Below are 24,599 nucleotides of genomic sequence, written 5' to 3' on the forward strand. Positions count from 1 at the left end.
AGCTCTGGAGAAAACTGTACAGTCAATAATATTGCAGAATATTAAGTGTCCTCAACTATGCAAGCCAGAGGCTACAGTGACAAGGAACCCAAACGCCATCAGATGACAGAAATGGAGAGAAAAAAAAAAAAACCTTGGGAGAAACCACTCTCAGTTGAACCAACATGGTCTGATTATAATCACAAGTCAGATTGTGGACTGATGTGGTTTGAGGCTTTATTAACATACCTACCCTAAACTACCCTTAAAACAATGCAAATATACTGTTGGTAGCACAGCCTGATAAGTATTATTCATCAACAGACATATGAAAAAAAAAATCTTGTTATACAACATGCAGATAAAGTCAACCAAAGTTAATAATTATGCAACAATCATGTATGAAATGCACACTAATGCTTGTCACTATGGTTTGTTTTTAAAGGGATAGAGTTCACCCAAAAATGAAAAATTTATCATCATTTATTCACCCTCAAGTTGTTCCAAACCTGTTTGAGTTTCTTTCTTCTGTTGAACACAAAAGATAATTGGAAGAATGTTGGTTACCAGAGTGTTGGTTACCAGGAAAAAAAATTACTAAGGAAGGCAATGGCTACCATTAAAGGTGGAGTAAGTAAATTTTCAACACTGTTTGGAAGTTAGTCAGGCCGTCACCAACAACAAACGTGTAAACAATTAGAGTTAAGGGATGTATGACGGTTGAGGAGACGGAATGAACAAGCGGAAGATTTGAAGAAAAACTGCAGGAAGAGAGATGAGACAAGAATATCACTGGAATGAAGGTTTATGACTGGGCAAGCGCTTTAGGACCGCGTTTATATTAGAAAAGCTTTCCAGTGCTGGAGAGAGCTAAAGCGGGAAGGCCTGAAAACAGACGCGGAGGCTGCTTTGATCTTGCTTCTCATGTGAGCAACACGGTTTTGATTGTCTGGAGCTGCTTTGCTGTTGGCGACTAACAACGAATACTTTGTATTTACTCTTGTGTACTGTACGTTAATTTTTTGTGCTTCCTTGTCGTTCGTTCATTGCATTTTGTTGCGTGTCAGCTGTGATAAACAGACATCCACTCGCATTGCATGTGTACCAGTGGCCAGATAGTGAGAGTTGTGCAGGTAAACCACTGCGCACTGACAATCGCTAGAGAGTGCGGTGTTTGGCATCATTGTTAGTGCACTTGCCTCTCCTGTCAGCAGTGGACGGGCCAGGGTTCAAGACTGACTTGGAGCAGTGTGGTTAGGTTAGGATTGGAGTGTGAGTTTTGAAGGCGGAGCAATGAAGAGAGGGGTGGGTTTGTTTGGGTTGATTTCAAATATCAACAATGTCCAACAGCGTTTTTGAAAATATACTTATCCCACCTTTAACTGTTTGGTTACCAACATTCTTCAAAATATCTTCTTTTTTTATGTTCAACAGAAGAAAGAAACATATACATGGAATAACTTGAGGGTGAGTAAATTATGGCAGAATTTTTATTTTTGTGTGAACTATCCCTTTAACCCTCTGTATGGCATTTTCTTTACATTCTTACACATATTGCGAACTTATAAAAGAAACCAATATGCTGTTTTAAACCACATTATACCTCATCATCTGTATTTTTTCTGCATGTCTTGATAAGAATGTTTTTTGTTCACATATTAAGTTTGTCTAACATATGTCTAAAGTGATCTTCTGTCTCCGACCCTTCTGTATCGTAACAATAACTGTGTACCACAGTGAATTACAGTAATGCAGTTTTGTAAATAGTGACATTCTATGTATTACTACAATTAGTACTTTATGTGAAAGTTTGATTTAAATTTATATTGATTTTATATATATATATATATATATATGCTATATATAAGAGTTGAGTCTTAAAGTAAGAGAGAGTTTATAAGAGTTTCCAAGAAATATGTATGGATTATAAAGTAATACATGACATTTAATTTATAGGTTAAATAAATTATTTTAATTAGAGGATAAATTATTTTAAGGAAAAAAAATTCTGACCATTTTTAGTTGAATTTCTTTCTTTCTTTCTTTCTTTCTTTCTTTCTTTCTATTTGATTGTATGTTTGTTATTGGTTCTGTATGTGTAAAAAAAACAAACAAAAGAAAAAAACCCTGAGCATCACATCTGGGTCATTTGTCCACGTGTGGGCCTTACAGCCCTTAATGCCTCGGGTTTCCTCCTGCAACACTTCCTCTCACATGTGTAAGTGTGTAACAGGCAGGAAGTGTTTCATCTAAACAAATGAATGCAGCTTTGCAGACTGTGCCCCAAATGTAACGGTTTGCAGGCTCTGTCCACTCTTCACTGTCTTTCACGTGTAAGTGAGTGTGACAGGAGAGAGATTTCCAGAGGGCTGAGATGAGCAGTGTTCACCCTCTTTTCTCTCACAGCCACGTGCTGCAGCTCCAATAAAGGATTAGAGACAATGTGCTGCCAACAGACGAATGAGGTTTCCTCAAAGATACTTCCAGAGCTGTCGTCAGGGAGGGGACAACAGGGACATCCACCACATTTAACTCTGCGAGTGATTCTTCAAATTTTTTGAAAACTTATGTGAAAAATAAAACTTATGCAAATTATGTTTTATGTGACTATGTAATGTTGAAATTTATCACATGTCCTGTAATAAACATCTGATCATAGCCTTGGTCCAGTGTTGTTACTGTTAAATAACACTAAAAGTAATAAAAATAGTTTTTGATTATTGTAGTAAAGCTGATAAAATAAAATATAATATTAGAAGAAAAACTTCAGTTAAAAAAACATGAAAATTAAAAAATTATTAATTTGGCAACCATTTAAAGTTTAATTTGAAGTAGGCCTACTGAAATTACTAAAACTGAAAAAAGAAAAAAAAATAGAAGCTAAATTGAAAAAAAGCACATAACAATATAAAACTTAAACTATAATTAACATGAAAACTGAAAATATAAAAATAAAAGCTAATTTAAAAATATTAATAAATACTATAATAGTATATAAATATTTCTAAAATAACACTGCCTTGGTCAACCTACAAGTGGATTTTGATCATTTGTTCAAAAAAATCTGTAGAAGCCTGGGAAACTTTACTGTTGTTAAATTTATTTAAAATTTATAAAATGAAAAGAAATAACAAGGAGCAAACCAGGAACATTAACACATGCTAACAAACAATAAAAATAGATAAACAACAGAACCAAACGGAGTATACTGTATAGGTGTGTTCATGCCATGTCGTAATTACCGTAACAATTCTAAACAGTAAAAGCTTTCACATGCTTGTAGAACTTGTAATTACAACATGTAAACTCGTAATTTTCTAAAAGACCACGAATTGAACCACGTGGCCGCTGTACCACCTGACCACTGCAGATTTAAGGTGTGTTTGACTTGAAGCAGCACTGTGCAGACCGATCGGTGAAAGACATCAAAGTACCACGAGAGAGATTCGAAGGCATAAGGAGCTTTATTTACGGTAATTACGACATGGCATGGATGCAGCATATATACAGAGAGAACTAAACGAGACACAAGTGAGGCTAATCAGAAACTAAGGCAACTAACAGGGAGTAATTGAGGTCAAACTGAACTGAAACAAAAGACACAGGAACGGAAACACAATAACAGAACATAAACCTGAAATACAACTTTCATCATGATTAACAATTTCTAAGCATAAGTGCAGCTTGATGTATTTTGTTGACTGTATTTACACATTTGTTATACAGTGAGTGATTTAATAAAGATCCTCTCAAAGATCCATCTGCGGGTAGAATCACAGGGATAACGATAATTCCCTGATGCATTAATTTCAGCGCAGAACATAAAATAGACCTAAAACATTAATTTTTACAGCAGGTTTTATATTTGGAATAGGTCTATTTATGATAAAACTTTCAGTGATCACTCACTCATTTGCCATTGTGGTGCCATCAATTAATTTCCACACTCCCTCTGTCAGACCAATCCAAAAATACTGTAAGTAAACTCCTGTAATGATAAAGTATTTGATATTTTATGTTTTTATGTTGTATGTTTACAGTTAAAAATTGCACCTATTTTAGTTCACATACATACAAAAAAATCTATGTATTAGAACGAACTCACAAAATCATTTTCTTTCTCACTCACTCGTTCCTCTTGGCTGTTTTATGATCACTAGATCTGCTCCTCTCTGTTGACAGTCTCGTCTGCCGCCACTCCATCTCTTCTCCTCAGATGAAATATAATACTGAAATGGTAGTAAATCCATTTAAAGTACCAGCAGCCATATCACCCTGTAGCCCAAGACTGGTTGCCCACTGAAGCTAAGCAGGGCTGAGCCTGGTTAGTACCTGGATGGGAGACCTTCTGGGAAAACTAGGTTGCTGCTGGAAGAGGTGTTAGTGAGGCCAGCAGGGGGTGCTCACCCTGTAGTCTGATGGGGACACTATACTGTCAAAAAGCACCGTCCTTCGGATGAGAAGTTAAACCAAGGTCCTGACTCTCTGTGGTCATTCAAAATCCCAGGATGTCCTTCGAAAAGAGTAGGGGTGTAACCCAGACATCCTGGCCAAATTTGCCCATTGGCCTCAGTCCATCATGGCCTCCTAATCCTCCCCATATACTGATTGGCTTCATCACTCTGTCTCCTCTCCACCAATAAACTGGTGTGTGGTGGGCGTTCTGGCGCAATATGGCTGCCGTCGCATCATCCAGGTGGATGCTGCACATTGGTGGTGGTTGAGGAGATTCCCCCCTTCCAAAATGTAAAGCGCTTTGAGTACCCAGAAAAGCGCTATATAAATGTAAGGAATTATTATTATTATTATTATTATTAAGTTGTCAGCATGTTGATCTGTTAATAAAAAACTGTACAATTATATTTTTATTCATGCCAAAAAAACTCTAAAACCAGGGTTGTGGAAAGTTACTTTTATAAGTAATGTATAACAATATTGTGTTACTACCTAAAAAAGTAACTTAATTGCATTACTTAGTTACTTTGTAACTTACATTACTTTTGTGTTACTTTTTCTCACAGTTCCAAATTTCATCCATACTACCCATATTCATGCTATATAGAACATAGTTTTGATAATGGTCGCGATGTAAGTTCAAATTCAAATGTATGATCTACTCAGACAGTATGTGATTTCGGATGCACCATTGGTGTGCCTCCAGGAACAGGGTTGGGAAACACTGCTTCATGGAACCATCTGTGCCAATAAAGACCCTTTATTTTTAATATATGTATATATAACTGGTTGCAACACAAGTGTGCCATTTTATCTCATTATTTACTTCATATTTATTACATTTTATAATAATTAAAAAGCTTTGTTTTTCTGCAGTAAATTTGAGTTCAAGTGTTGCGAAGCCGGCTGTGTGACACCTAATACAGCTACTTTCAGATTATGACATAAAAGTCTTAAATTTAATGACATTGCTGATCGTCAAACTCATGTGATTGACTTTCCCCAACAACTCTTATTATATCGGCAAGCTGAGCCGTGTTGTCATGTATCACTTTGCTGCTCTGTTGTTATTACATCCTGTGGTTAACAACTTCTGACCGCAAGCCGAATGAGAAGACGATATTACCAAAAGTGACTCATGCATTTTGATGGTTCATAATGACATACAGGTGAGTAGTTCCATTTTTATGTGAACTCTTTTAAATGCAAAATATCTAAGTATAAAATTATTAATATTAATGTAAAACAAATATGTTGAAGAGTAAAGTTAATTTCATATAGAATAATCACTGCACAAAAACAATGATAACTCCAAGTCATATTTTAGTATAAATACTATATTTTTATTTAAATATTTTACAACTTGGAAAACATATTTACAGGAACTTGCGTTGTTACACTGTACACACACACAAAAAAAAAAAAGTATAGTTCTCATTCGCACATTGTCTGCTTCAGAGACTGAGAGACTCATCTTGACTGCAGAAGCACCATAGAAACGATCGAATAAGAGAAGGACAGATGATACAACCAAAAGTGACAACACTGCTGTAAGCGACACCCAGATGAGACATGCAAGCTTTGCCACACAAAGGCCTCTGGATGGGACAGTATGAGATTTTAAGGCGTCTATTGGTATGTTGATTTGTATAATGGTTCACTCACAGACACAGACACATTTAGTCATTATCAGCCAAACTCAGGGAGGCAAGTTTCCTGTTTTAAATTAGGATGTATGAAAACTGCACTATTAAAAGTGCATCTGATTTGATTTTGATGAACCATAACAAAAGCCTTTTTGGGGGGAGTGTTGGGAGTGTTTTGTGTGTCAGACAAAGTGGCAAAACCCCAGACACTAAAATGTTTCAGTCAAGACATCATCTCATGCAATGACACTCACTAAAGGCAAAACGTATACTTTATGCACCACCAATGACGCCAAACAGAACTGCATGTTTTCAAACAAGGCTTTGTTCACACTGCACACAAATTTAATTTATTTTTCATATTCAATCTCTAGGACTGATTTTTGCATTTTCATTTTGTACGAAGGGAAAGATTCAAATCAGATTGTTCAAACACTCAATATCCGGTGTTATAGTACATCGGTTGCTATAGTAAAATAATCAATGCGATACTTTCTCATACAACAAATGAGAGTAGTTGTCAATGTGAAAGGAAAGGACGGAAAACTGAAAAATTTGCCTTGTGATGAAAAGAATTAGTATATCCAGAAAATAGCGTGCATTTTGTCATTTGTATGATGATATACGTGGTTCGATCAAACTGAGACACATCCTAAAACTCCAAAAATGATTGGACCATGGATGTTTAGACCAGGTTTATTTTTTTTATAATTTAATTTATTTATTTTTTTCCTGTTCCTGACACACACACACAAAAGTAATTCGTATTGCCTGTCTGAACAAAGCCAAACACGGCCATCACAGTTAGACTCACGCCATTGGTAAAGCTGGTCAAACAGACAGACTGCAGTTCTGTTTGCTGCCTCTAGAGGCGCTGAAATTACACCTGAAATCACATTTGACTAAAATAAAATGACTTAGATCACACATTTTGAAAAATGTCAAGTACACAATTGATTTTAACAACCATTACACATTACTGACTGTTGATTTCCATTTCATTTATCTAGAAAGAAAAGCAGACATGGGACACAGTGGCGTTTCCGGCAGATACTCTCAACATTTAACAATTAGTTTTCAGTCTTCAAAAGGTGGCAATGATAAGGTGAGACCTTGGTCATGCTGGTCTTATGGCTTTCCTGCTTTGGTTTTCTTTACTGATTAAACAATGTGGATAGAGACATTGACTTCAACATGACCACGACCCACAAGACGTTACACATGGTAAGAGACCACAGTTCTGGTCTAATTGTGTTGCAGGCACAACTGAAGACTTGATTATAGTCCTCACTATCTGTAGGTGAAGAACTAGAGCCATGCCTTTGGGGAACATATCAGGATGGCAAACCTCACAAAACATTGAGTTCCATGTTTAGTTATACAGGATTTTGAATATGAAAGCTTAAAAGGGTATTTATTCAGGGGCTATACATATAATCAATCAGTTTTACCAACTGAATGCACACTTGACTGAGGTTTGCCATCCTGGGCATGCATAACATTTGACAGCTATAACTGGAGAAACAAAAACTAAGAAGACACATTTTAAATAACTGTATTGCTTTATGGTTTCCCAATCTCAATGAACTGGACAAAAATATAACCATTGTCTATAGTTTTTGCTTTTCATACAGCAGAATCGATGTTCCATTTCATTGAAAGACTGTGAGGCAATCACTCTAAACACTCAATCAGCTTTTTTTAGTGAAATAAAATCATCAGCTCACCCATTTTATATTGTACAGGTAAAAACATTCATATAAATAAATGTAGTCACTCACATATTTATAATTTACAAAAAATTAAAGCAGCACATGAATGTGAAAATGTTCTCTAGAACCAATCTAGAGCGACATTGGAAAACAAAAGCGTTAGATACCCTTCAATCAATTAAAAAAATAACCCAAGCCTCACTAGGGAGCACAGAAAACGCCAATAGGCCTTACAGTCGATCCATAAAGACCAACGGTCCCTAGCTTCTGCATTCTGTTTAATCTTGTCCACTAAAAGCTAAATATTTATAAAAATAAAACATTTATTTATATACCTGACCTTTCGATTCATGAAAAGCATTGCCAGATGCTAGCCATTTGTGCGTGTAGACTTCCAAACTCAATAGGTGAAGTCATGTAAATATACATCCAACACGCATTCACAGTCAACGTCAACATCCACTGTCCGCGTGAGCGAGTATCTGTATATTAGCGGATTGTGACATTCTCTGGTATGACGTCTGTGCAGTTTAGTTTCTATCTTTTCTAAATCAAACACAAGCCATTGAACTTGAAATCCATTATCCGAGACCTCACAAAGTGACAGTGTAGGTGAAGGCAGTATAACTCTAGAGGCAGACATGCTGGCTGAACAGAACTAGTCAGCACATCCCAATGCACTTGCATTTCCCAACAGGTTTAAGACTAACCAGGCCTCCCTCTGAACTTTAACTGACCTTTCCTTTACAGCTTAACCAAAGTCGACCAACAACCAAATGGAACTTATTATACACATACACTTATTATACACGTACACACACGTAGAAGCACTCCAGCTCACATAGACTTCAGTCACGCTCAAATTTTTATCTCAAGGCATAGACAACCAACCATTTAACAACAACAACAGCAACAACAACAACAACTTTTCATTTGCATGAGCCACAAGAGTGAACTGCGACAGCTCCTTCCATTAGAAACCCCTTTTTGTGGGTAATGCATGGCCCTCCTTGCACCTTGGGAAACTAGAAATAACATAGATTTACAACACAGGTAATAGATTCCCAAAATCCTTTTGGGAGTGAGGTCATCAATTTTGCACTGTTTGTAGGCGACGTAGTACCACTTGCATCACCACCCACACCAGTGTGTTCATGCTATCCTCTCTGCGTTGACTGGAGATCTACTTGAGAAATGGAAGAATGGAAAGGGGTGCTGGGAGATGTGAGATGGGGAGCAGTGCAATAGGACAGGGGTGGAAGACACAGGTGTAAGAGAGGAGCAAGCTCCACTGAGCACGCTCAGTCTGTGTATTCTGCCACAATGGACAGCAGCACTGTGATGTCATCAGGCTTCCCCCCTGAAATGAAAACAAAACAATGACAAGGTCAGTACCTCCATTTATGGTTATTCTAAGAGATTCTGGGATCACAAGGGTAATGGGAATCAAGAACCTCTTTTTGTAAACTTACCTCTTACATTCAGCCCGTTGTCACAGGCAAACTGGGCGAAAGGGGACATGTAGTTGGGGTCGTAGGCCAACTGATGAGCTTGTTCAGCGATGCTGCGTGCAGTCTGCTGGATACTATCATAGTTGGTGTTCTAAAGCAAATATAAAAAAGATAAAAATGATTGGAAAGTGTAAGTGTATCCAAGAGTACAGTCTTAAACCGATATATTGGCAAGGGGGATTAATCGACCGTTACGCAGCCATTTTGAGATTATCGGAATGGGCAAATAACCTGAAAATAAAAACGCAGAAAGTGCAAGAGTACCCAAAAAGTATGTGTTAGACCGATATATTTGGTCAGGGGAATTAATCTGCAATTACACAGCCATTTTTGAGATTATCGTAACGGGCCACTAACCTGAAAATAAAATAAAAAAGGTGGAAAGTGTACAATTAACCAAGTATAGTGTTAGACTGATATATCAGCCAGGGGGGTTACTTAGTAGTTATACAGCCATTTTGAGATTATTGGAACTGGCCGATAACCTGAAGAAAAGGAAGAAAAAAAAAAAAAAAAACGTAGAAAGTGCAAGAGTAGCCCAAATGTATAGTATTAGACCGATATATCGGCAAGGGGGATTAATCGGCTGTTATACAGTCATTTTGAGATTATCATGATGGGCTGATAACCTGAAAATAAATCAAATGAAAAAGGTGGAAAGTGTACAATTAACCAAGTATAATGTTAGACCGATATATTGGCCAGGGGGATTAATCAGCTGTTATTCGCCTATTTTAAGATTATTGGAACGAGCAGATAACCTGTAAAAAAAATGAAAAAGTTGGAAAGTTTACATATAACCAAGTGTGGTGTTACACCAATATATATCGGCCAGGCTGTTTTATTTTGAAATAATTGGTATCAGCCGATAATTGTGGACACTGGTCTGCTTGGGTCCAGTTTTGTCTTATCTGCGATAATAACATTGTGTTATATACATATATAAATACAAAATATTGGCCACTCTGTTCACTATTATACCGGTATGGGCCAAAATACAAATCAGTCACCCAAGCAGTTTTATTGCAACTATTGTCTGTACCTTCAGTTTCTTGAGTTCTTGCAGGATCATGTAGTCAGGCATGTTGTCAAAGAGGCCATCAGTAGCGGTCAAAATAATGTCCCCTAACTGGACATCAAAGGAGGAGCTATCTGCCGCCTCAGGACTGAAAGAGACAGACAGAAAGACATGCAATTAGACTTCTGCACAGTTAAACCAAATATAAGACGTACATGGCACATGCCAACCATTCTACAATACTTTTGTATTTTAATGACTATGCCACCTACATACCCACAAATTGATGCCAAGTCTTGAACACTTATGAAAAATTTAATGTAACCTTCTGAAATGCACTGATAAATAACAAAAAACAATCCAATATGTCAAGAGTAAAGGATCTAGAGTTCTCCGACTAATTTCAATGGGCAACGATCCAGTCATTTTGTAGAAAAGTTAATGGGGAAACAATGATCTAATCCGCCAAATTAGAATGACACTTGATGAGGGTTGAAACTCAAGCAGTAGTGCAAGAGGGTAACAGGGCAGAGATCAGTCTGACCTAAACAGGGGATAATGGACACTTGGGGTTAAGAAAACTCATCCAGACCCAACATGACCTCTGGACCAAATACAAGCAGTCAGGTTGTTTTCTTGGAAACCAGACTGGCCTCTTCAAGCTCCAAATCCCTTGAGACCGAATTCTAGTTAAATCCATCTTAGTGCATTGGTTAAGTATTGGAGCTCTGATTATAGGTCATATTTAAGGTAAAAAGAGGACATAAAATATCAAGATTTCCGAAAGAGATATTTTGCTAAATGCGTGGTCGCATTTACCTTAGTACGGCAAAATTTCAGAGACAAAATGCAGTCATTTCAATAGGAATCAGCATGTTTGGTAATTTCGGGTGAGGAACGAGAGTTGAAAAATTTCCCCATGTGGATTTTGGACCTACATTGCCTTCCAAATTTCACCAAAGTTTCACTAATGTGACCACTCTTTATGCAGAGAATAGAAATTGATTTGATGCAAATACTTGCTCTGATATCTGCCAAAGTTTTGGCCACATTGGTAAGAAAGAAAGCATATGTAAATGTACATTTATTTTAAAGAAAACAGGGCTTATCTGTTTAAAACTTGCTGCTACAGTGCTAGAGAGCTGTGGCTGTTTTCCCAGAGCTCTATGTCAATCTATCGCATTTGTTTGCCCAAAAAGAAAATGAAAACACAGCTCTCACAAACAAGTTGCACAATTTGAGATATCATTCATGTCTTTAGCCCAAAGAGCACTGGATGAGTTATGTACTTGAGGTTAGGGGATTGAAAATCAGATGTTTGATTCAAACAATCAACCAAAGTACAAAGTCACTTTCCAGAACCTTAACTATCTCTGATTCTCTGTGGTGGAACAAGTTTCCTGATCTGCTGAGGACTACAAGGACTACATCTTACCTGATCTGCTGAGAATATTGCAACCTTCAAGAAGACACCTCTTCCGTTAAAAACCTCAACCACAATGGCACTCTGATAACTTTGTGGTACTAAGAGTATTGTTGGATCTTGATATGATAAATTGCTTGTGGTGCTCCTTATTTGTAAATGCTTTGAATAAATGTCTGCTAAATGACTAAATGATCAGTGCATTATCTTATATCTGCATCGCATGAATTGTGTTAATGGCAAAACATATCTTTTGCAAAATATTAGGATTCTGATTGGCCATTTTGCAATGAAAACAAAGTTAACATGGAACTCAAAGAGGCTACAAAGTAATGCATGTAAATGAGTGAAGCGCAATTAGAACCCAACACTCAGGTCAGATTCCCTGCTCCACATGAGAAAGTGTTTTCTGTGGAGGTCTGCCATAACAGACTCTGGACAACATAAAAATCTAAAGGTCCCACATAAATTTAGCAGGACACGAGGATCTTAAAATAATCACACCCTCTACAGGGACTTGGGGGAAAAAATATACACAAGTGTTCAGCACATCCCTGATTGGCTGAGGAGAATGGGTTTGCTTCGCCACCCTCTCTATTTGATTGGAGGTTTTGGGTATTTGCACGTGTATGTTTGGACGTGTGCCCTGGCAAGACCATGGCAGTGAGGAACTAGAATCACATGGCCTTGACATTAAAGGTTTGGGCCAACACACACACAGTACTTTTGGCGGAATGATTTGGCTGTTCTCATTTCTACAGGGTTCAGGAGAATCCCAGCTAATACCTGCTAACACTGCTCAAACTTATCAAATGGAAAATCATCTAATAAGCATCCGACATAAAGAAAAAAAGATTTTATTTAAATATCTAGTTTTAAATGCATGTTCAAAGTTTTTAGAAATGTATTTGTATATTCATATTGATTTTAAAGGGTTTTTATAAAAAAAAAAAAAAAACCTTTCATAGCATTTCAGAAAAGTTTACACTTAATAAGTGTCATGTGGTATAACCTTGATCAAGAATTAACATTTTCCTTACACCTTAAATATTTTACACATCTTAATTATTAAAAAAAAAAAAAAAAAAAAAAAAAATCAAGATAAAAAGCATTAGTCTTACAAATATCATTTTTATTAATTCATAATGTTTTTGGAGGTCATATGGCATTGTAAAAGCTCCACTCGAGTCTAAATGATTTACTGACCTTGAAACAGTCATGGGGGTCTGCAGGGGTCCTCTCTATGATATCATTTCCTGTTTTATGTTTGTTTTTCTTTTAGCATGTTTACGCACATTGGTTGCAACAAATGACTCTGATTTGGAAAATGTTTTACATTTGTTCATAATGTTTTAACAAAACTGCTTACACAATAATAAAATATTATGCTAAACTACGCAATAAGGTAATACTTGTGAGATTTTTTCTTTACTGTAATTTCAGTACCACCCTACCCTCTCTCCCCAAAATTTGGGTAAAATGACAACATGCTTGCTATAGAAGAGTTGTATTCAAGTCATTATATGTATGAATTGAATTTCTTTTTTAATATTTTTGAATAATAGATCCAGTAGAGAAAGACATATAGGAAATATCAGCAGTAAGAGGAAGGAAAGCGATGAATCAAGCACTAGATAGATGTGTCGGCTCCTACAGTAGGTGCATCTTACAATATTAATTGATGTACGGCCCCACACACAGACATCTGTGACATGTCACCATCTGTGATACTGCAGTGAGTGTATCTGCTATCACCGAATGTCACCAACACACCTGTCACTCAACACCACGCCCTCTGCCCCCGGCGGTGCTATGGACAGCTGGAAGGGTGTGTTGAAGTAGTGCTGCTGCTCATCTGACCGATGGACCACCTCTCCACCCCGAACAACCAAGAAGCCAGAGTCTCCGAGGTTACAGGTGTGTATCCTGTGACTCCGACGATCCAGAACGACTATACAAGCTGTGCTACTCCCTAGAGGAGACAAAGAGAATGAAATTGAGAAAATAAAGAGGTTACTGAACAAATATAAACTATTTTAATCAGAGTTGTGTATCAAGTAACGTAAAATAAGATAACTTTTGTTGAAAACGTAAAGTAAAACATTGATTTTTTTTTTTATTTACGCTATTACATGTGAACATAAAACAAATAAATTACATTTTAAATTTACACGTTTTTTTATTTCTATACAAAAACAACTGAAAACCTTTGTCCCCATAACAGTTATGTGACCTATATACTGTGCATGACATCATGTCCTCACTGCAAACGGGTGCCATAATGCATTGTGGCTCCTATTATATAAGAAGCTGAATACCCTGCAAGCAGCATGACGACTATGCAGGGTTAAATTGTGGCATGTAAAGTATGTCAGGGGGACAAATATTTCCACAGCAAAAAAACAAAAACAGAAAAAACACCACATTTTAAATAACTACAAGCAAAGAATATCTACTCAGGAAAAAAAGTATTGCCAAAGCAAAAGTAACTTAAAGTAACATGTACATTTCATAAAACACAATCAGTAATGCTTTACAGCAATTAAACATTAAACGCAATTAAATGCAAACAATAAACAACTTTTTACTGTAATTTTATCTACGTTACTACTGATATATAATTAATGTTTATTCATAATATTTTAAATGATGTATTACATTTATAATATTAAAAATGTATTAGTATACTACTACCATTCAAAAGTTTGGGGTTTTTAAAGAAATGTATCTGCATGAATAAAAGTATTAATGAACCAAAGTGACAGTAAAGACATTTATAATGCTACAAAAGATTTGTTTCAAATAAATGCTGTTCTTTTGAACTTTGTATTCAAAGAATCCTGATTTGTTTTCCATCAAATACATTAACTGTTTCCAACATTGATAATAAAAATTAATGTTTCTTGAGCATCAAATCAGCATATTAAAATGATTTGTAAAGGATCATGTGACACTGAAAACTGAAGTAATGATGCTGAAAATTCAGCAGGAATAAAATATTTCACATATATTACATAATATTACTATTTTTACTGCATTTTTGATCAATTAAATGCAGCCTTGTTGAGCATAAGAGACTTATTTTAAAAACATGAAAAAAATCTTACAGACCCCAAACTTCTGAATGCTATAGTACATTTAAAAATTAATGATTCATAAATGTTATAAAAGTATTGTTGATTGTTAGTTCATGACACGTAACATGTTAATTGACATTAAAAATTGTAACCATTTTGGAAAGTTTTACCCTATTCTTTTAAAAGTAGCATTTCTCACCGATCAGTTTTTAAGTTTAACACTAAAAATAAACGCATCTCACATTAGGTGATGGTCTCCAAGTTAATCACTTAACATAACCTTTCCTTCTCTTGATCCCCGACTAAAGCCTTGTGGTCCAAGCGACCTTGTCTTAGAACGGTCACCCACAGACCTTTATCGCTCCACATGCCTTCCCAAAATAAAAGGAGGTCACTTTAAAAGAGGCAAACAACTCAACAAGACGAAGAGCATAGAGTGACATTTCTGACAGCCCTTGATGTCAGGTTTCAGCAAAAAGACGACTGGTTGCGTGCTTGGTAATCCAAAGCCCTGTTCAAGAATCTAACTTAGTCTGTGCTCTTAGTGTTACATCAGAAACATGCAAGGTTAAAACTGCATCCGGACCATTTGTTAACCTGAAGTTACCATAATAAAACAACAAATATTTCTACTGTTTATTCGTTTATTTTAGTTAATTTTTTTTCATTTTTGTTATGCGATGACAACGCTAAATGGTATTTTCCATTACAAGAGCAAGATAGTTTAAAATCACCTGATAAATGTAATAGTGTTTTTTGTTTAACTTTAAGATATTTCAATTTGATATTTGACAGAAATTTTAAATTTTTCCTGATGAGACCTTTGTAAAAACATCCATTTCTGGAACATTTCTGAATAAAATCTTTGCCTACTGATAAGGGTGTGACGAGACAGGTAGCTCACGAGAAGAGACGAGACTCGAGATTGAGTTCACGAGAACGAGACGAGACAAGATTTTTACACACTATTTTTAAGAAATCCTTAATGGCAAAATACATGACTAGAAAAAATAATCTGCAGGTGTATTTGAAATGTTTTAACTAATCATCTTGTAATGAATGTCATTTCAGTCCTACTTTCTGAGTATGAATTATCATTTTACAAATTATCACTTTACAATAAGGTCTCATTTATTAACATTAATGTATTAACCAACATCAACTAACAATGAGCAATATATTTGCTACAGTATTTATTAATCTTTGTTTATGTTAGTTAATAAAAATAGTCATTCATTGTTAGTTCAGGATAGTTCACAGTGCACTAACGTTAACAAATGAAACCTTATTGTTTGTGCTTAATAAGATTAAGAAAAAACTGTTTTTTATGGTAACACTTTACAATAAGCGCAACCATAATCGCACTCTCTCAATATTCAAAGTGCAAATAAGACCAATTTTTCTTTGATACAGAGCTAAAAGATGGTTACAACTACACTGCCCAGCCTAAAATAGCTTTCATATTGAGAGATATTTGCATTCATCAGGGAGCCGCTTTCAAAATGCGGGGTATTGAAATCGCGTTTACTTTCACTTTCGCGATTGCGCGTACTCCGTAAATACGGAGCGGCGGCGACCGTTATCCAACTGAATTAAATGTTTTTTATTTAAATACAAAGCAAAACGACAGTGGAGGCGTAATGTAAACGTAGCGGTGGCATATTCTTTCCTAATCATCCTAACACTCTGTCATGGCAATATCACGAGACTACGTTTTGCCTCGACGAGAAATCTCGTCACATTTTAATCTCGTCACACCCCTACCTACCGATGTTAGAAGCAGGACAGTTCAGTAAATATGCTTAAAATATATTTTATTCAATGCTGAAATGAATTGATAAAATCATTTAAAACTGACTATTTTATCCAATATTTGAGCATGTTTTTATGCAAATTAGAATATGCATTTAGCTGCAGCGTGCTAACTTAAACAAAATTGAAATCAATTGGGAGTTTAATGTGAGGAGATGTTGCCTATGTACTAAGGCGTTCAAAATCAGTCACTTATGTAGATATTGTTCACTAAAATAACTATTAAAAATAATTTTCATTACTTGAAATAAAGCTGAAATAAAATAAAAATATTAGATAAAGTTTAAATTTAAAATACTTTAAAAATTAGATTTGTTGCCTTGGAAATAGGGATGTCAATTTACATAAATTGCCATAATCAATTGTTGTTTAAATTAACAATCAATTAATCATTAACCTCTTAAATCCGAAGTGGGGACAAGACCAAGTTATCACACTACTAAATCACTTGCTTAACCAAAACAAAAGGTGTCGTTTTAAAGCTTAGAAGCTTGGCTTTACAATGAACATATAGGGAATATGACCATCACCTAACAAGTGCTACTAAATTTGCTAACATATTAGAAGTGATCCATTTTCATAGTGTGAATAAAAACTGCTTTACATGAAAATGTGATCTGTAAAATCATCGTACATAACAGATAGATTTGTTTCATATATCATTGAAAGGTCTCAACTAGCAGAATACAAGCATATTTGTTTCAGTTACAGACCAAACTATACCAAGGCAAGTATTTGTATGAAAAAGAGCCACATGTAAACAGTAAACACATTATGCTATAATGCTAAGTTTTGGTTTGTAACTTCATGAAACATTAGTAAACCATAGTAGATCGCATATCATTATCTAGAGCTGGTGGTCTCGAAAGAGGCCAAAACAAAACATAGGACAATGTGTAGATCACGGAGTTATATGACATGCTGCTTGGCTAAAGCTATCGCATCGCAATCATGAAGCAGTGTTTTCCAACGTCATTTGAAAGTTCAACTAATGCAAACTGGATCTCGGGTATGGTGGGTGGGTACTCATCCACCAGGACTTTATTATTTGTTTTGTTTTTTCTATGTTCTTTTATTGTAGCGTTTACACAAGTAGTTCTTGTACAACTTAGCATCCCTACTTGGAAACTAACTGAAATAAAATAAGTTGAAGCACTAAAATTACTAAAACAAACAAAAATAAAAGCTAAATAAAAATAAATAAATAAAAATGACAAAAGCACACATAACAAAATCACTAATACAATTAAAAATGTAAATAAATAAAAACAAAACCTAATTCAAAAATATTAATAAACTCTATAGTAGAACAAATAATACTAAAATAACACTCCTGACAACAAAATCTGCAAAAAATTTTTTCTTGACATTACGGAGGGGGGGAAAAAAAACTGGACAAGAATCAACACTCCACATCACGACGCAAGGTCTGTGAGTCATCCTGCAGCAGTTTAATGCATTTATTTTATAAAAGCTGCAGTGAGTGTGTGACTCACCACATGGTTATTTGGCGTATGTGTGTGGATATAATCTTACCCAACAGTGGTACTTTGTTCTGCAGGAGTTCAAAGTAACCGGAGGTCAGGATGCCCACGGGGCTGCTGGGAGTGAATCGGCCCTCCTTCACGAGCCGTTCGCACGTTCTCATCAGTGTGGCGGAGAACTGAGATGGGTCCACGCCGTAATCCCTCCAGCCCCCGACGCCATCCGCAACACCTGAGACAAAAAGAGTCAGACCAGTGTTAATTTCCTCAAACCTGATGGCTTTAACACCTAAATTATGACAATCAGATGAAAAGGAAGGAAGAGATGTCAGTTTTTGATGCTGCAGAGACAGATGGCAGCTGCCACAAACCTCCTTCCTGACCTACTGACTGACTGGGCATTGTGATGGTAATGCAAAACGGCCTATTTCTACAGCATGTCTGACGCCTTCATTCAACAAAGAGTTTGTTAAATGACGTATATCTCGTGAAGCTCTTGAACCCCTGTGTAGGATTTACTTTGAAACTACTTTCAACTTTTTTAAATTGCTAATAAAATTCACAAATAATTACAATGAAATGGCAAGCAAAATGTTGAATTAAATGTGAATTTTTTAAGAATTTTTAAGCAGAAAAACTGAAATAGTAACATTAATCTTTGTTTTATTTACAATATTGAAAAATCATTTTTATTTTTTAATTATTTTTTTTTATAAAATCCAAAGAAAATTTAGTTTACAATTTAAAATCTCCACCAAGTAGTTTGCTACACAACAGACTACAAACTAACAGCTATCCACTTTGAAGATATTTAAGGAGATTTTTATCGATCTGATGAAATATTATAGAACTATAATGTGGTGTACTTATAGAAATCCACACAATTGGAAATTTTGTTTAAGGATTTTGTATTAGGTACGAAAGTTGGTAATGCGGATTCGTCGCATTTACCAACAGAAAGCTGCTTGGTTTGAAAGTGACTTCTATACGAACTGTGCTTCATACATCACTATGCTACAAACAATGGACCTTTTCTGCCCACAAAATTGTACCAAAATTTCACTAATGTGACAACACCTTAAGGCCGTGTTTTTACACATAAAATACTGTGGTGCTGTGTTTTGATGCGCTACACTGTGACTTTCCTTGTTACTGGAAAGTTCCACTGTATTGAAAATGGCTGAGATACTGTCACGCTGCTGAAAATGTTGTTTACTTTTAGGTATTCACTCCTCTACCCTGATACTGTGACATCTTACTCTGACTACGTATTGTAACCACACATGCGGAGAATTAAGAGATTGCATGGGCTCAAAAGGAGATCCAGGCTCAAAAGGAATGAGGGGTGACTTATCAGAGTTAAACATGATTTAGAGCAGCACAAGTCAAGCCAACATTAACATCTCAATGGAGCTTTGCAAACAAGACCAACTGTTCATCACAAGACTGCAAACATACTGCTGTTAGAGTAGGAAACAATCCTCAAAGCACAGGCAGAATGTGAAATTATAATTTGGCATATTCTGTATTATAACACCTTGCAGGAAGAAAGTACTGTCATATGATGCCACTAGGGTTGCAAAGTGGTGGAAAAATTCTGGTAAATGTCCGTAAACTTTCCATGGGAAGTTAAGCTGGAAAAATTTGGAAATATTCCAAGTAACTGGAATTTAAGGGAATTACTTGGAAATTTGGGGTAACTTATACAAACTGTATCATATACAAACATTTTGTTAGGTCATAAGAAGACATGCATGCAAACTAATAAAATTTTTTGACTTTGTCAGTAGAACTTTAATCAATTCTTTCACTGAACAAAAAAAAGCATGAATGTTGAATAAAATAAACATATTTGACACATTATATATAATGACACATTAACCTGAGACGACCATATTTACTATAGCAAAATGGCTAAAGGGAACCGCTCTCAGAGGAATCATCTATCTGTTTACACCAGCACTCACTTGAAGGCAGATTCCACAGCTGCAATACGAGTCAGCTTTATGTATGAAAGTGCAACTTCCTCATGACACAGTCAACCAGACAGCACATGTGCTGCATCTGTACTCAACATGACAGCACATCCATACTTGCCTCTTAAAAGAACAGTTCACCCAAAAATGAAAAATATCCCTTAATTTACTCAGCTTCAAGCCACCCTAGGTGTGTCCCACCTTTGTAACGGCACTGAATAGTGTTTCTGAATCTCCAAAAAGTGCATCCATCCATCATAAATGTAATCCATACTACTCCAGTGGGCTATTAAATGCCTTCTGAAGTGTTTTAAATACGGATATTTTTCTTACAAAAAAAAAAAAAAAACATCGCTTCGCTTTAGAAGGCATTTATTAACCCACTGGAGTCGTATGGATTATTTTTATGATAGATGGATGCGCTTTCAAAAACTCTATTCAATGCCATTACAAAGCAGGGAAGAGCCAGGATATTATTTAATATAACTTTGTGTAACCAATATAACCGATTGTGTTTGGCTGAAAGAAGAAAGTCATATATAGTACACCTAGGATGGCTTGAGGGGGGAGTAAATTATTGGATAACTTTCATTTTTGGGTGAACTATTCCTTTAAATGATAGATGCGTGTATCAGCTATCATCTATTCTGGCTCATGTCATGTGGTGTGACTCCCCAAAATCTTAATGATATTTATCATCACGCTAATATTTTTACCTTAGAAAAATATATATAAAAGTATTTTGAAAAAAAATATTAAGATGTGTACACCAAAATGTAACAAGGTGAAGGTAAATACGTTATATGTTTTACTTCATGGTTGCACAACATGACATATTTAGAGTCATTAATCAAGGTCATTAGAGTGAAAAAATTCTTGAAAATGCAAATCCAATGAAATTGGATTTAAAACTTTTTTTTTTTAAATTAATGCTAACCAACACTGAAAAGTGTTTCATTGAACATCTCTCAACCAACTGCTAATGTGATTTCAAAGGTTCACACCCCCTTAAAACTTCAACATGAACCACTGAGAAAATAGACCACTGCAACAAATAAACCCTCTAGCTGTTTCTTCCTGTTTCTTAAGACCAGCTCATTAAGCTAATTGCACTGGAAAGTGAAGATCATCTACTGACCTTTAAAGACTTGAACTGATAGTTGATGTGGGAGTTAGCTAGACTGAGTGGACATAGACACATTTAAAATGTAATTAAGTTTAAATAAGGGCAGACGATACAACCAGTCAGTCATTATTGCTAAATAAACTCTGGCAAGGGTGATCAGGACTGCTATATTGGACGAGGAAAGAGTGTGTAAGAATGGGCGTCCACTCTTTCCACTCAATTCTCGGTTCCAAAAGTAATTTTTCAATTAATTTTCCTCATATAGGTATTTTTTAAAAAGTCTTTGTTAGACCATTATAAGCCATGAATCAAACCAGCTATGAGGTGAATCACAACACCAAACTTTGCAGCAATATTATTTTAAAATCAGACTAAAAGAAAGTGTGTATTTACAGCTTTAATGAACTACAATCCCATGAAGCATTGTCAATGACAAAAAAAAAAAAAAAAACCACAAAAAAAATAAAATAAATAAAACTATTGATTTAAATGTTGATTGTGCATATCCACCTTATTTTTCAGGTAAGAGCGGGCACGGCCATTTGTAAATTTAATGTGTCTGGCTTCCGTGTCATTCGCTTCCAGTTTTTTTAGTTGTACAAAACAACTCGTTATGCTGCTTGATATTAGCAAACTGGTATTTCTTACCATATAATTTTAATGTATTGTTTTAATTATAAACATGCTGGTTTGTTGCGCAAACAGTTTTACTGTTTACTGCATTTTGATATTCTCGTTATTTCCCTATAGCGGCTAATAAATCTGAAGTCTTGCACGTTCCCAGAAAACACCTTACTTCTGCATTAAAAAAAACATGCTGGATAAAAACAGTATATTTTATGTTTATTGCAAAATATTATTATATAAATATTTAAGTAGTTCATAAGCATACTCAATTACATTCTCTGATTGTTGTAGATTTTTTGCACAATTATGGGTAATTTAATTTCTCACCAGGAATTTTGCTGTTAAACACAATTATTTTAAAAGTTAAAAATAAGTGTGCTGATGGCTTCAATAAAAGCATATACCATTAATTAACAACCTCATAGCTCACAGTAGGTCTGAATGTTAATGTTTTATAAGTTATCGTTAAACTTAATTCCCATATGGAGAAAATGAATGGGATTTTTACTTGCTAACATTGCAGAACATCCTAGTAACTGCAGCAACCCCTACTGCCAGCACAACTCACATCACATTTTCCACAGAAAAGGCTAGTTTATTATTAATCAGTATATGAATTTTGACCTAAGTTATGCGTAACCACAGTAATTTTAGTGCTGGCCTGCTGCTCACATGCTTAGTTTGTAACAAAAGCCGGTGAACCAGCACGTGGATGTAATAGGGAACTCATTGTTTTCTTGCATTTTGTTAACTTAGAATCACTGCAATCAGTATTATTTTTTTAGGGTTACTAGGCCTATATTAGGTTGTAGAAACAGAAAGAGAATATTTCTTTGGGTCAAAGTGAGGACAATGAAACCGCCTGTGTGTGTCGCTGGAACGTGTATGCGATTAAACAACATGGCCGCCTCCATGCTCAACCATTCTGACCTTTACAAAGAGCTCCTGCACAATTTACAGTGAGCGCTTAAGACTCCTGCATATTATAATATAGAGCAATTATACACGTTTAGCTCATATCGTTCTTTCAAAAGAACAAATTACTTAAAACATTAATATTAACAGTGTAAATCTAATATATAGAGGCAAAGTACACTAGATCAGAGAAATCTATTAATGTTCAGCACACCTGATCTAACAACATGTCATTTATATCCATGTTTCCATGATGTAAAGGTTTTACATGGAAATGATTCTAGTTTCTGCCGCTAGTCGCGCTTTGGGGTTCAGCCTGCCATCTTTCTGGGTGAAAGGTCAACCCGGATTACCGAAGCTCATTTTGCATTAAGTTTACAGTTTAGATGATATATAATATGTATACTCGTTTGCCTGGCTGCTCCTTGTTTAAGAAAAGTATGTTAAATCTACCAGCGCGATCAAGAAAATCGCAAAGATTCTAAAAGAGGGAGGTTATTTAAGGTGAGGGCTGGACTAATCGTCCCTCACACCCCCTCCATCATGAAATGAGTGCTGACATTAACCCGTGAAGGTCATTTTCATAGTTAAAAGCCCCTAACAAGTACATATTTGTGATAAAACAACGTATACAAATGTCATATGTGATATGTATCGCACTGAATTTTGGTGTCAGGTATGTATGATCACTCACCCAAGACATCGGCGGACTTGTGCCGGGCTATGAAGCAGGCATCATCGCCGTAGCACATGCCTTTCTTCAGGATCCCCTTCCGAAAGTCCTTCCCAAAGCCGCAGCTGGCCGTGATCAGGCTATAGTCTCTGCCGTCCGTTTGCGAGAGTCCGCCCAGGACAGCCCTGGCAACGATCCTGCCATAGGAAAGTACCGATAACATCCCCCTCTGGTATACGGTAAGCGTGTACCTGCCGAGCCCGTCTCCCGTCTCTCTAGGATCCGCAAGCGAGTGCACTACCTGCGCCTCTGTGCTCCAACATTCGGCACCGCTCGCCGCAGATAAACCACACAAGCCAAACCGAACCGGTTTAAAAGTATACAAGGGTCCTTTCTTCTTTAGCCTATTGAATGCCGAACACGTAAAATATATGGCTCTTTTATGTCTTGGCGGATTTAACAGACAAAGTTCCTCCAGTACACTCCATCCTATCCGACATCCTCTGTACTCACTCGCATTCTCTGTCACCAGCGCCCGTGTTCCGGAGACAAGCACATACGGGCTCTGAGGTCATATGACTCGCTGCGGTGACGTCAGTGCGTAGTGGAAACCCAAGGACGTAGTGGAAGAACATGTGCTGGAGTTTTAATTTAAGCTGAATATTGATTACTCTTGCGACCTCTGTGAAGGTTTATTTTTCCGTTGCATACAATACGAAACTATTCTATGGAAAATTGAATTAAGATAAACAGTTTATAGTTATCTTTTACAATCGTTTCACATTCATAAAATTAAACACTTTTGTATATTGCGCGCGCACACACAGAGTGCTGTCAAATCGATTAAACGCATCTAACAAAAGTTTGTAAATATATATGTAAATATATAATACACACAAAATTAGATGTGATTATTCGTGATTAATCGATTTGACAGCACTTATATTGTGTGTTTGACCCATGAATTAATTAAAATACATTTTACTGTATAGATATATTATTACTGATTATATATATATATAGAGAGAGTGTGTGTGTGTGTGTGTGTATATATATATATATATATATATATAGTGTGTGTGTGTGTGTAATAGCTTGTAATAAAAATATTAAATATTTTTATATCAATAAAACATAAAACGTAATAATAAATATATATATATTA

General features: G+C 35.9%; 1 protein-coding gene across 1 annotated transcript; it reads right to left on the reverse strand.

Annotated features, from left to right (window-relative positions):
• Window positions 1–5,755: 5,755 nt before the first annotated feature.
• On the reverse strand, window positions 5,756–23,996 carry pptc7b (protein phosphatase targeting COQ7 b). Its single transcript, XM_051909623.1, has 6 exons — window positions 23,456–23,996; window positions 18,170–18,349; window positions 13,518–13,716; window positions 10,346–10,469; window positions 9,265–9,394; window positions 5,756–9,152 (listed from the first exon to the last, which is right to left on the reverse strand). Exons 1-6 carry the CDS (start codon window positions 23,655–23,657, stop codon window positions 9,094–9,096), a joined length of 894 nt encoding a protein of 297 aa, XP_051765583.1. The 5' UTR covers window positions 23,658–23,996; the 3' UTR covers window positions 5,756–9,093.
• Window positions 23,997–24,599: the final 603 nt, after the last annotated feature.

This window comes from Ctenopharyngodon idella, chromosome 10 (genome assembly GCF_019924925.1).
Source record: "Ctenopharyngodon idella isolate HZGC_01 chromosome 10, HZGC01, whole genome shotgun sequence".
In the NCBI taxonomy this organism is placed as follows: Eukaryota; Metazoa; Chordata; class Actinopteri; order Cypriniformes; family Xenocyprididae; genus Ctenopharyngodon; species Ctenopharyngodon idella.